The sequence below is a fragment of the Zonotrichia albicollis genome, chromosome 2, assembly GCF_047830755.1.
Source record: "Zonotrichia albicollis isolate bZonAlb1 chromosome 2, bZonAlb1.hap1, whole genome shotgun sequence".
Taxonomy (NCBI): domain Eukaryota; kingdom Metazoa; phylum Chordata; class Aves; order Passeriformes; family Passerellidae; genus Zonotrichia; species Zonotrichia albicollis.
In genome coordinates, this window is record NC_133820.1 from 25,432,496 (window position 1) to 25,444,557 (window position 12,062).

General features: G+C 48.1%; 1 protein-coding gene across 2 annotated transcripts; it reads right to left on the minus strand.

The window, feature by feature from the left end:
- Nucleotides 1-9,206: 9,206 nt before the first annotated feature.
- Nucleotides 9,207-11,915, minus strand: SAT1 (spermidine/spermine N1-acetyltransferase 1). Of its 2 annotated transcripts, XM_005484362.4 has the most exons (6): nucleotides 11,638-11,914; nucleotides 11,472-11,523; nucleotides 11,304-11,387; nucleotides 10,053-10,154; nucleotides 9,925-9,965; nucleotides 9,207-9,721 (listed from the first exon to the last, which is right to left on the minus strand). In XM_005484362.4, exons 1-6 carry the CDS (start codon nucleotides 11,701-11,703, stop codon nucleotides 9,551-9,553), a joined length of 516 nt encoding a protein of 171 aa, XP_005484419.2. In that variant the 5' UTR covers nucleotides 11,704-11,914; the 3' UTR covers nucleotides 9,207-9,550. The 2 variants fall into 2 exon arrangements, with proteins under 2 accessions (XP_005484419.2, XP_074390715.1); XM_074534614.1 differs by having other exon boundaries at nucleotides 11,304-11,523; nucleotides 11,638-11,915.
- Nucleotides 11,916-12,062: the final 147 nt, after the last annotated feature.

Below are 12,062 nucleotides of genomic sequence, written 5' to 3' on the forward strand. Positions count from 1 at the left end.
TCAAAAGTCAAAGCAGATTGCTAAGGGCATTGTCCAAATGCCTCTTATCACTGACGGTCTTGGGCCATTGACCACCTCTCCAGGAAGCCAGTTCCAGTGTTTGATCACACTCCTGCCAAAGAGGCTCCTTATGTACAGTCTAAACCTCCCCTGATGATGCAGCTTTGAACCATTCCCACACATCCCATCACTGGATCCCCGGGAGAAGGGATCATCACCCCCCTCTCCAGGAGGCTGTAGAGAGCAATGAGATTGCCCCTCAGCCTCCTTTTATCCAGATATTGAACAGAACTTACCCTAGAACTGAGCCCTGGGGAGCACCACTAGTGACCAAACACATGTAGTCCCATTCACTACAACTCTGAGCCCTGCCCTTCATCCAGATTTCACCCAGCCCACTGTAATCCCACTCATCCCACAGCTGGACATGAGCATTATAAATTCACTGCTACACCTTTAATGGATACTACTCAAAAAATTTACCATGATCAGGTGCAACTCATGTACTGTTTCTGCACATTATCCCCTGGGTACTAACTGTATGTGCTGTGAATGAAGTCAAAGTCCACTATGTCTGTGGGAAAAGTCTTTTAACTATGGCATTAATGGGGCAGAACAAGAGGAATTCGCTCACACGGATGTGAGTCACACATAACTCTGAGACTATGTGATTAAATAAACTATGAAAAAAAGGGGATTTAGTTAATGGTGTCGGCTCTGCTGGATGCCCATGGAGGCTGTTCTCAGGTGTCACAAGGAAGGCTGATTTGAAGTCAGCCCTGGACATCCTGGCTGTACTTGTCTGGCCTGGGGTGGTGGCTGAGTTTGCAGTGTTTTGGTAAAAGAGACTCTCTGGAAAAAATATTGATGTTTCATGCCAGCTGCATTGCAGAGCGCTGGTTTTGGGAAGACTTGCTGCTTCACTGCAGAGTGCTGTAGTTCTTCACTTACAAACCCAGTGTATGTTTTACCCATGTGAGACAGGCAGCCAAGTGTGCTGCTGTCCAAGGCACTGTAACACACCCTTGGCCTTCATGCTCCAGTCTGAAAGTCTCTTCAGACAAGACACTTCCCTGTCTGAAGGAGAAGTTTGAGCTTCCTTTCCCTGTGATGCAGAGTAGCTGCTGAGGGGGCCCAGCAGGGAGCAGAGCCATTGCCAGCCCTGCTCTGCCCTTGGCATGCCCAAAACCTGGGGAAGGACAAACCCACCCTTGTCCCCATGTGTGCTTGTGTCTGCCTCAGCGGGTTTCTCCTCCATCATGCTCCCACCATGTGGCCACTGAGGCCACAGCTGTGGCTCTGGCTGTGGTGTCCCAGCAGGCACTGAATCCTGACTGCCCAGCTCAGCCTCACCGCAGAGAAGCAGCCCCAGACAGAGCCAGGCTCTCCTCAAACACTGTTTGCCATGTCATGAGACTGCTGGGGCTCAGCCTTCCCGGAAAAGGGTGCAGTTTTGGCATTGGCTGGCGTGGTGTGTGCCCGTGTGTGTGTGTGTTGGCAAGTGCTGAGCCTGCAGGTGTCCCCCACGCTGCAGCCAGGCAGGTTTTGCTGGCAGCAGTCTCACCAGAAACAACACTAGCAGGATTTGACACCTGGAGCTGTCTGTGGTTGTTTTCCGAGGCATCTCCTGTGGAGTACTCAGCGCGACCTTCAGTGCAGAGCAAGTGCTTGGGCATCAAGGGGCTGGGAACAGCTCAGGGACAGCCCTGTGCCCTCTGTTCTGTGCCAGCTCCCACAGAAACTCCTCTGGAACATCCTGCAGCACCTGTGATGAGCTTGGCGCTGTTTAGAGTTGTGTAAGGCCACCAGCTTGGAAAAGATAATGAAAGAGGAGGGCCAGCTGCAAGTGCCCCTGTGCCCATGGTGCTGGGGCTTTGCACGTGCAGGGCAGCCCAGCCAGCTGAGGGCCTGTGTGTGCACTCTGGAAGAGGTGAAGGCTGACCCAGCACAGCCCACAGCATGCTGGTGCTTCTAAACCTTTTATTGCAAGCTGCAAGAGCCTGAGGTGCATTTATATTTGATTTATATTCTTTACTTCTGTAAACAGGAGTACCTGCTGCTTTATAACTTCAAGGAAAGGACCATCACTGCTTGGATCCAAAAGGCTCAACAGTTTCCTTAAGAACAAACAGGAGAAAATGTCACATCCTCCTCTACACCTCTGCTTGCTTTTAGACCTGTGTGAAAGGACCTTTCATCTTTGCAGTCCTGTGCTTATTGCAGAAAATACGCCAGCTGAGAAGCCAGATGTAAGCCTGTGTAAGGGAGCCCCAGCTGCCCAAACTGCTGCAGAGGCACATGGCTCTGGGTGCCTAGAAGCAAACCTGGCCCTGCCTGGGAATGAAGCAGGGATGTCTGAGTATATTGAGCTGTGGGGGTGAAAAGTACTTTGGCTTTTAACAGCAGAAAATAGCTTGTTGACACCAAGCCCAAATGGCAAGTAAAGGAGCTCTGGGGTTCTGAGTCCCTGCAGGACTCCTGTAATCAAATTTCAAATTGTGATGATGGCAAACCCAGCATGCAAATACAGAATAATTTTATTACTTTGTGCTGAGAAGGTCATCAGCTCATGCCTATAAATCCTGAGTATTTGCTTACGTAATTTATTTTTGTTTTCCTTTGGGATTCTTTAGCCTTGTCCTGACTTCACTGTCATTTGGACCAGCTGTACTTTGTAATGCAGTGGACTTTGGTTTATCACCCTGTTTTACAGTCTGGCAGCTTTACAGCTTTCAGAGAAATGTAGTTACATAAAATGGGTGTGCTTTCTTGCCTAGCTAAAGCATAACCACCATCCCTCAAAATTTCAGCTAGTTTTGGTTTTGTTTAAAAGTGGATCAATAAGGTGTTATTTCTTTGATCCTAGCCCTTGTTGCTGCCTCCATCTGCCAGTTCTGCCTGTTGCTCTTCAGCAATAAATAATTCCTGCTTCTACACCACCAAATCCAAAATTAGTACTTGCTAATCCATTAAATTATGGCTAATGACATCAATGGGAGGTAAAAATAATCCAGAAATTATTAATGTATCCCAAGAATATGCCTCTCAGGCTTCTGATTTTGTGAAATATGTCTTACAGTTTGTTTTGATTACATTATCTGGAAAGAAAAAAGCCTGAACTGTCTCCCTTGATGCTGCTTCCTCTGCTGGGTGTGTGACTTCCTGTGGCAGGCTGTGGTCAGCCCCCGCACCTGGCCTTCTTCAATGCTGCAGGTCTCTTCTCCTGCCTCCTTTTTAATTTACATTTTCTGCCCCAGTGGCAAAGCTACACCTCTATATGGAGGTTATGACCTCTAGGAGTGCTGAGGGCAGAGTTTGACCCATCTCTCTATGTTAAATCTGAAAAAGGCCTGTGTACCTACAACTGTAGCTGAACGCACTGAGGCAGGGGTTGGAAATGTTCTGGAAGATTGTGCTAGGCCGTGGCAGGAAGCTGGCTGGGGAAGAAACCCAAATGCTGTCATGTGAACTGATTGCAAAAGGCACGAGACTACAGACCAAAACTACAAGTCTTGTTTCCTCCTGCTCAAGGTGTGTGCTGCTGTTTGTGTGTCGGTGACTCAAGTGGGCCAAATCTGGAAGTTCAGCGAGATCACAGAGAACCCAGACTGGAGTTTGCTCATCATGAGAGCAATAAAGAAACTCTATTCAAAGGTACCTCCACAGTGGTATCTGGGTGTCCAATTATAGCAACCAGCTTTCCAAAGTCTCACCCAGCAGTTTTATCAGTGTGTTTTGAAAATAACACTGCAATATCTAGTTACTTGGAAATACTGAGCAACTGGATAAAGCTACCTCAGTCTCTCACGTTTTTTTCTGTGTGGAAGAAAGTTTCTAGTATGAATTCCAGGGATTCATGTCTCATCCCTGCACAGTGTGTTCCTGGGAGGTGATTGTGAAGACGTAAACCCACCTCATCATACTGTACAGCAAACCTTCAGGAGAGGATGGGTGCCTGGTTTTGTCTTACCAAAGCATGTTATCTTTAGTCTGTTTTAGTGGTGAAGGGAAATAGTTCAAGAAAACGGAGGTTCCTTTTTCCTTTGGGTAGATGTGACCTTCTGACACCTGCTATATCAACAATCGAAATACGCAAAGTTTGGAACAAAATAAACAGAACTATTTACATGAGAGCAGTTTCTGAACAAAGTGTTTGTTTTCCATCCTCACAAGCAAATTATCCCCTGGGGCTTTTTGTTTCTTTCTTTGACCTGAAGCAAATCTGTGAAATGAAACCGAAACTGGTTTGAAGATGGAATTTCTTCCCCCGCACTCACTATTTTCAATTGAGATGTGCTTTATTCTGTTATCAAACACAGAATGTTTCTCATCACAGAAAAAGTCAGAGCTCAGCAGGCAAGGCCTGAGGGTGGGGAAGAGATGCATTTCCCAGTGCTGCACTGGAGCTGGGCTGTGCTCCTGCCCCAGAACCACATCCATGTCCTCAGACTCACGCCCTCTCCTCACAAGCTCCCTGTGGGAAAAGTCTGAGCTCCCGATGAGTTCTGTAGCCCTCCATCAAGTTTGAATTTCCTAAAACACGTCTGGACAGCAAAAAAGTTAGCCAGGTCTTGGTGAGAGAAAGATGGTGAAGTTAGAGCCTGCTCTGAGTTTGCAGCAAACACTAGCAGCGGGCTCGGTGCTGCTTTGCTGCTTGGTTTCAGACAGCAGCTGAGGCCTTTCTTTAAATTGCGGCCACTTCTCTGACACCTGAGGTTAAAAAAAAAAAAAAATTAAGCAATCCTGCCCAGGCAAGCAAAACGACCGGGCACAGCCGAGTCTGTTGCGTGGGGTGAATTATTTAAACACGCAGGTTTGGTCCTTTGGCGCTGCCGCCCGCCTGCCCGTCCCTCCGTGTGAGGGGCCGCGCTCAGCTCAGCTTCCGCTCGCCCATGTGAGGGCCGCGGAGGGAGAGCCCGGGGAGCGAGCGCTGTGGGGAGGAAGCTTGAGCAAACCGAAGGAAATAAATCTCCTGGTCAACTCAAAGAAAGGAGGCACGACACACACCCTTGGGCTGGCCTCCAGCCCGAGGCAGTGCTGCCTGGCGGGGAATCAGGCCGAGCTTTCCCGAGTCCCGCTCCGTACGGAGCTGGTGTCTGCCCTGAGCTGACACCTCGGCTCCCCCGGGCCGGGCTCCAGGACGGCGACTCTCCCAAAGCAAAACACCGAGCAGGAATGCACTAAAGCCCCCATACGCTTTTTCGCAGAAAAAGTTTGCATTGGCTTTTTGAATTACATCGACATCGAAGGCTTCTTTACAAGAAGAGGAGAGTGGGAAGGGTTGTTTTTCTCACATATATTTTAACTTATGTAGATAAAAAAAGCCTCCTTCCACTATGTCGTCGCTATGGCTACGGCTCGGATCATTGTGCAGGAACCTGTGAACAGGAAAAGGCCAAGCGGAGAGGGGGCGGCGAGCCCGGCGCTCCCCTGCGCGGTCCTGACGCATCCTCCGGCCGCCAGTCTGTCCCCAAGGCCACCCTTGTGTCCCCACCCCATGGGAATGAGGAAACTCTGCCATTGCGAAACGTCCCGCTGGCTGGCTCAGCCCGAGGAGAACTTCCCGGGGCACGGGTTAGAGAGGGAGAGCGAGGAGGAGCTTTGCGCCTGGAGATGTTGTCGGCGCTGTGACACTCGCTCCCTCACTCTCGCCTGGAGGCAGGCTCGGGCACAGCGCGGCGCCGGCTGACCTGCAGGGCACCTGTGCCTCTGCTGCCATGGGCTCCCACTGCGGGACAGCGGCTGGTGTGGCTCAGCCCCCACCACAGGCTGGCTCTCAGCTTGGCCGTGTGATTGCGGTTCTGGAACCGAGGAAAGTCACAGCAGGTGAGGTTTCTCCAGCACCTAAAGCCACAGAAAGCACTCTGATGTAGGTCTCAGTCGTAGTTCCAGAGGCACTTTGGTCCTCCCGTAGCTTGAGGAAAAGTTACTGAGGAAATTTAAAATTGGTCTGTTCTTGACCCATGGCATTACCACATCGCTGTTGGAGACTCTTACCAAAACTGTGAGAATATTTCTGCTGGTTTTAAAAACCCTGCCTCTGAGTAGGATCTCAGCAAAAATCATATCTGAAAGGTTGGTCCTTGCATTTCCTTTCACATGTGAATGTTTAAAATTATCCCCACTGACTAGAAAAGGTCTCCTCATTTAGCACTGCCTCACTTGTTTTCTGAGACTGCCTGAGACTCTATTCCATCAGAATTCATTTAGAAAATGTAATGGCAAGCCACATAGGGAGAAGACGAACAAGATATGATAAACAAATTTAAATTGATTGAAAATTTGACTAAGCTGCTTACTTTTCTAATTATGATGCCTAATTAGTTAGCTTGTTCCATTCAGTCATGCAGCTTTGATAGCTTTATTGTGCTCCAGAAGTCTGGAGCCTGAGATTTAAGCAGGCCTGCCCTAGATATCTAATGAACTGTTAATTTCAAAATAAAACCACTCTTCAACTACTCTACTAGCAATCACCTTCTGGTCTGATAAATGGAGCCAGAAGCACAAGCTTAAAATAACTTCAAAACAGATTGCACTAGGACTGAGATGCAGGAGATGAGATGAGGTTAATGTAGCTCACAGAGTAACCAGTGAAGTTACTACATCTTCACCAAGGAGAAGACACAACACCCTGATGCTCAGTGAGAACTGCTAGAGACCATCTCCTCTTTCCCATTCTGCCTCCATCACCAGCTCTTGGGCTGCTTCCTTGGCTATGCTTGTTCTCACTTCTTTTGGCCTACTGAATTCCAGTAGAGAACAGGGTAGCAGCAAGGGTAGGGAGGTTTGTAGCCTGTTATTTAATCTTCATCCAAGTGAGAAACAGATTTCCCCTCCCTTTGGGTAGGAGAAGGATTGAGCCTCAGGCTGCTGCATGTGGTGTGAAGGCTGCCACATCTGCTGAGGTGCTGCACAGACTGGGGCAGGCCTGGAATCGACTTACGTATTACAACAGTTCTATTGTCATTATATGTTGTCTTATATATCAGGAGTTCTTTTATCATTATGGTGCAAGGGTTCCATGTCCTCAGAGTTTTATAATGCCTCAATGTTTCTCATTGGCAGCTCCTCTGAGCACTGACTGTTCCTGGTCCTTGCAGCAGCCATTTGACTCCTCTGACTCCTCTTTTGTAGCACTAGTTCTTATTGGTTACAGGTGTGGCCTGTTATCATCCAGCCTGCTCCTAATCTTTAGTAATAGGGTCCAGCTGCAACTCGTTGGGGGATAAGATTGCATTCTACATTACCTCCTACACTGGAAAGGGATGTTTCTTGTGCAGAACCTGACCTGCTCAGTCAAGGTAATTTTTGTGACAGATTCCATTCTCAGTCCAGCTGGAGTTAGTCCAGATAAGCACTGGAACCATATCACAGAACCATAGAATGGTTTGGGTTGGAAGAGACATCACAGGCCATCTCCTTCCAAGCTCCTCCATGGTCAGGGATGTCACCCACTAGACCACGTTGCTCAAATCCAGCTTGGCCTTGAATGCTTCCAGGGATGAGACATCCACAACTCTGGGCAGCCCATTCCAGTGCCTCACTACCCTCACAGTAAAAATTTCTTCTTACTAGCTAGTCTAAACCTGCCCTCCTACAGCTTAAAGCCCTCTTGCCCCTGTGAAAGGTCCCTCTCTAGCTTTCCCCTTTAGGTACTGCAAAGCTGTTGGGTCTCCCTGGAGCCTTCTGTTCTCCAGGCTGAGCAGCTCCAGCTCTTTCAGTCTGTGTTCATGGGAGAGGTGCTCCAGCCCTCCGATCACCTTCATGGCCTCCTCTGGATTCACTTCAGCAGGTCCACATCCTTCTGATGTTGGAGACCCCAGGGCTGGATGCTGCACTCTGGGTGGGGGTCACCAGAGTGGAGCAGAGGAGCAGAGCCCCCTCCCCTGACCAGCTGCCCACAGGGCTTTGGATGCAGCCCAGGACATGGGCTTTCACTGGTTTTCTGGGCCACAAGTGCACATTGCCAAGACAATGCTGAGCTTCTTGTCCACCAATGCCCCCAAGGAAGAGCTACCTTCTGCTCTCCTCCAAGAGCTCCTGTATTTTTTATTAGTGTTTTCACTCTTGAAGCAACAGCTGACAGCCAAACCTCACACCTGGGCAGAGCTGGCACACTGCTGACTACACATGAGCTAAAAACAAAAACAAAACAAAATAAGAACAGTTTCATGCACAGCTCTCTGTTGGCTCTGGGCAGAGTGATACCTTATTCTTAAAATTAGTTCAGCATTTCCCATGGCTGAAGCAGTCAGTGCCCACTGCTCTCTAGGACGAGGAAACATCTTCCATGTGACACATGATTTATGCAGTGACCAACAGGTTTAAAACCTTGTTTTATTTAAACCAATTTATGTTACAAGACAGCTAAGTCTCTTCCCTTCTTTGAAGTGAAAGCAATGCTGGCCAAAAAAGCCTTTTATTGCAGGGTTACCAGAGATCAAGAGGAGGACAACACAAAGTTTGCAAGCATCCACTTTCATCATCATCTTGAGATGTGCAAACACAGTACTGCAAAGTTGTTAATTTGTTTCAAAAACAACTAAAAAATTGCTGAGCAGCATTGCTTTCACTTTCTACTGTACAAAGGCTAAAAAGCAGAGGGCTGGTTTCCTACTGCTTAACACAGCACTTACAGCTCAGCACAGCACTGAGGCTCAGCAGAAATGGTGAACCTGATGTGAAATCAGGATCAGAAACACATTCCACCTGGAGCATTTGAGTTTGGTGGTTTAGGAATCACATAATTGAGCTGTAAATTTACTTTCATTGCACTTGACCAGACAGAACCAATTTTTTCTTACTCAGGCCTTGAAACCACACCAGGATGGATCTTTCCCTTCAAGGCTTTGCCCTTCCAGCTGAGGTGCTCTGCAGGTAAGTGGAAGGCCCAAGCTCTGGACTGTTGTGGTGTGTTGCAGATTCATATTCCAATACTGGACTTTCTGGGTCAGCTGTCCAGAGAGCAGCTGGACATGTACCTAAAAGTATAGGTCACAAGGCAAGATGCCCTGCACCACCAGGGGCTGATCTCAAACCCTTTCAAACAGTCAGGTCCCACAGGCACACAAGTGCCCTTTTATCCCACTGGGACCATGGTAAATCATTTCACTTGTGAGAAGGCTGACACCAATCCAGTCTTTTGTTAACCTGCATGTTTTTTGATGGAAAACTTTATATGAGAATTGAAGTCAAAACTACTGCCATGAAGTGAAAACACTATTTTATTTTTATAAAAGGCAATAATTAAAACAAACCCTACCAGTGTGTACATTGTACACATTTGAATGACACTTACAAGAATGAAGTCTCCATATACAGGGATTACAAGGCCACACTGGTAAAGGATGCACACAAACCCATACTGAACTTCACAGATGCCTCAGCTCCAGATCACAGTACCATTGCTCTACAACCACACCTGCACTGTCATTATTAGCATCCACACTACTTTATTCCACTACAAACTGTACATACACAGAAGCAAGAAGTTTATTCAGAGAGCACATATATTTGCAGAAAACATTTATTTGCTGGAATGAATAATCTCTCACTCTTCTGCTGCCATCTTCAAGAGATACTTCTTGTCAATCTTGAAGAGCCTCCAGCCCTCCTCAGTGGACAGATCCGAGGCGCCCCTTCTCTTGTAGAACCTGATGGAGGGCTCATTCCACTCGGCCACCAGGAAGTGCATGCTGCTGCAGCGGCACTTCACAGCCACCTGCAAACCAATGCCACACTGTCACAGTGCCCAGGGACAGCCAGCCACATTACTCACAACTGCACACCACCACAAGTCACTGAGTTCATGCCAGCAGCCACTGCAGCATTCCTCACAGTTTACCAGACTCTAGGCAATGTTTTAAGCTGTCTAGAATCCTGCCACCTCCTTTAATTCTGTTTAGACTTAGCTCTTAGACATACCTGACTCAAGTTCTTCAGAATTTCTGACCCAATACCAAGTCCTAAAAAAAACCAAAAAACAAGAAGCTTAAGTTTTAAATCTACAGAAGCTCTATGGGTAGTAACTCATCTAATTCTGCAATAGGTACCTCTGTACTCAGCCATCACATAAAAATCTTCAAGGTACAGCAGTTTTCCAATCCATGGATCATAAGTGAAGTAATACATGGCAAAGCCCACAACGCATGTTTCTGAAACAAAGGGTGTAACTTCAGCCTGACAGAACTCACAAAGTAAAAATACTTTTAAGTTTTACATGCATTTTTAAACATACAGATTCTGAGACATGCAGACATTTGATACTAGGTTACAATTAAAAATGAAGTTTGCAAATAAGCACACAATTGTAAACACAAGTTCTGACAAACTGTTATCAGCCTAATAAAAAGATTGCTCTGTTCATACCCTGAAATCCTCAAAAGCACTGTCACAGTAAGTACAAACATGGCCTTTTTGTACAAAATAATGCACACCCTACTGATTCACTTCCAGTCTGGAAGTACTTTACACAGCAGCTCACAATCTAGATGATCGCCTCAGCTCTGCTCCCTTAGGAATAATCTGTCAAACCCTGATCCTTCCATGTATATGCCTCAGTAACTGCTGTGCCAGAAGGCCTATTAACAGGCCACCTTCACAGCAGCATTCCAAGCACTTCCACTGAGCATCACGCTGTTTTCTTTGCCTTCAGCACCAGGAAGTCAAGATAAGTAAAGTAGCAGCTTCAATTGTAACTCTGTGGCTCAAGAGAGAAGAGAGACCAACTCTTCCAACAAGAGCTCACTTGGACATAAACCTTGAGTATTTTAACTACATCTGCCATAACACCCTGCACATACTCTAAGAGAAGCGTGCAAACAGGTTTCTGCCATCTACTGTGTCTTTGGTAAAGGTTTGGGAGTAGCACTTGTCCCTGTAGGCCTTACCTCATATTATGATCATCTACTTTATTGTGTAACGGATCTTTTAGTTACCTCCCCGCCCATCCATGTACACAGAAGGGCCATGTACATGGCGAAGCTAGAGACTGTAACCTGAAGATTGGGGACAAATTAAAGAAAAAAATGTGATTTAACAGAATTACATAAAGGTAAGTCAGGGTCAAACAAGAAAAGCCATTTAATAATTGGAGTCAAGCACATTATGTTATACCTGACCTCCCATGCTTCCAGGATTAGCAACCACTTCAGCAGAGTATCACTATACATTATTGAATTTTACCAGTTAATCTAGTCCTCCTACCCCAGTCCACTGGTGGAACCTCATCTACAATCATTAACATTAAGCAAATGATGCTTCTGTGTATTTAGCGTCCAAAAATAAGTATCAGGAAGCCTCACCTTCAGACGACCACTGGTCTTTAGGCACTTCTGCAACCAGACAGTGGTAGAAAGGGTGCTCGCCAAAACCATCCTCAAGCAGCTCTAGAAAAGCAGAATACACGCGCACCTGAGCCACAGGCGCTGTCACTCGGCCGCCAGCCGGGTGAGCTCCTGCACTCTCCCTACCTTTCTCAGTTAGCACGACCTGGTCCTCCATGTCCTCATATTTCGCCAGTTCCTGGAAGAGAAGGAGGATGTGAGCGGCCTCTCCCCACCCCCGTCCCTTGCGCAAGAGCTTGTTTTGTTTTGCTCCGGCCCCGGGCAGCGCTACCCCCCCGCATCCCGCCCGCACCTTGATCAGTCGCAGCAGCTCGGGACAGTCCTCGGGACGCGCGGCGCGGATGCTGAACGAGGCCATTTTCGGCGACGCTTCCCCCTGCGGCCCCCTCGGCTGACGAGTCCCCGGTGTGTGAACAGGAGGAGCAGCTGTTTCTTCATTCGTGTCCCGGGCGCGGCGGCCACCTGCGGTCAGTCAGGCTGCGAGCATGTCCCGGCGGCGTTCGGCTGCTGGCGGTCCCGGTTCGCTACCGCTGCTTCCCCGACTCGGAGATTACGGCTCCTGGCTTCGGCCGCCGAATTTAAAGACGTCCTCGCCCCGCCTTCCCCGCCACCGCCAATAGCAGCGCCCGCGGTGCTCGCCCCGCCTTCCCTGCCACCGCCAATAGCAGCTCCCGCGGTGCTCGCCCCGCCTTCTCCGCCACCGCCAATAGGAGCGCC

Bases quoted from the DNA above. Each gene is read 5' to 3' on its own strand.
- SAT1 (XM_074534614.1), bottom strand. From the start codon at position 11,703: ATGGCCTCGTTCAGCATCCGCGCCGCGCGTCCCGAGGACTGTCCCGAG. The intron at 9,966-10,052 runs GTACCTATTGCA...GGTTTTTTTTAG, and splicing joins TGTGATGGCTGAGTACAGAG to GACTTGGTATTGGGTCAGAA. The intron at 9,722-9,924 runs GTATGTCTAAGA...ATTGGTTTGCAG, and splicing joins TTCTGAAGAACTTGAGTCAG to GTGGCTGTGAAGTGCCGCTG.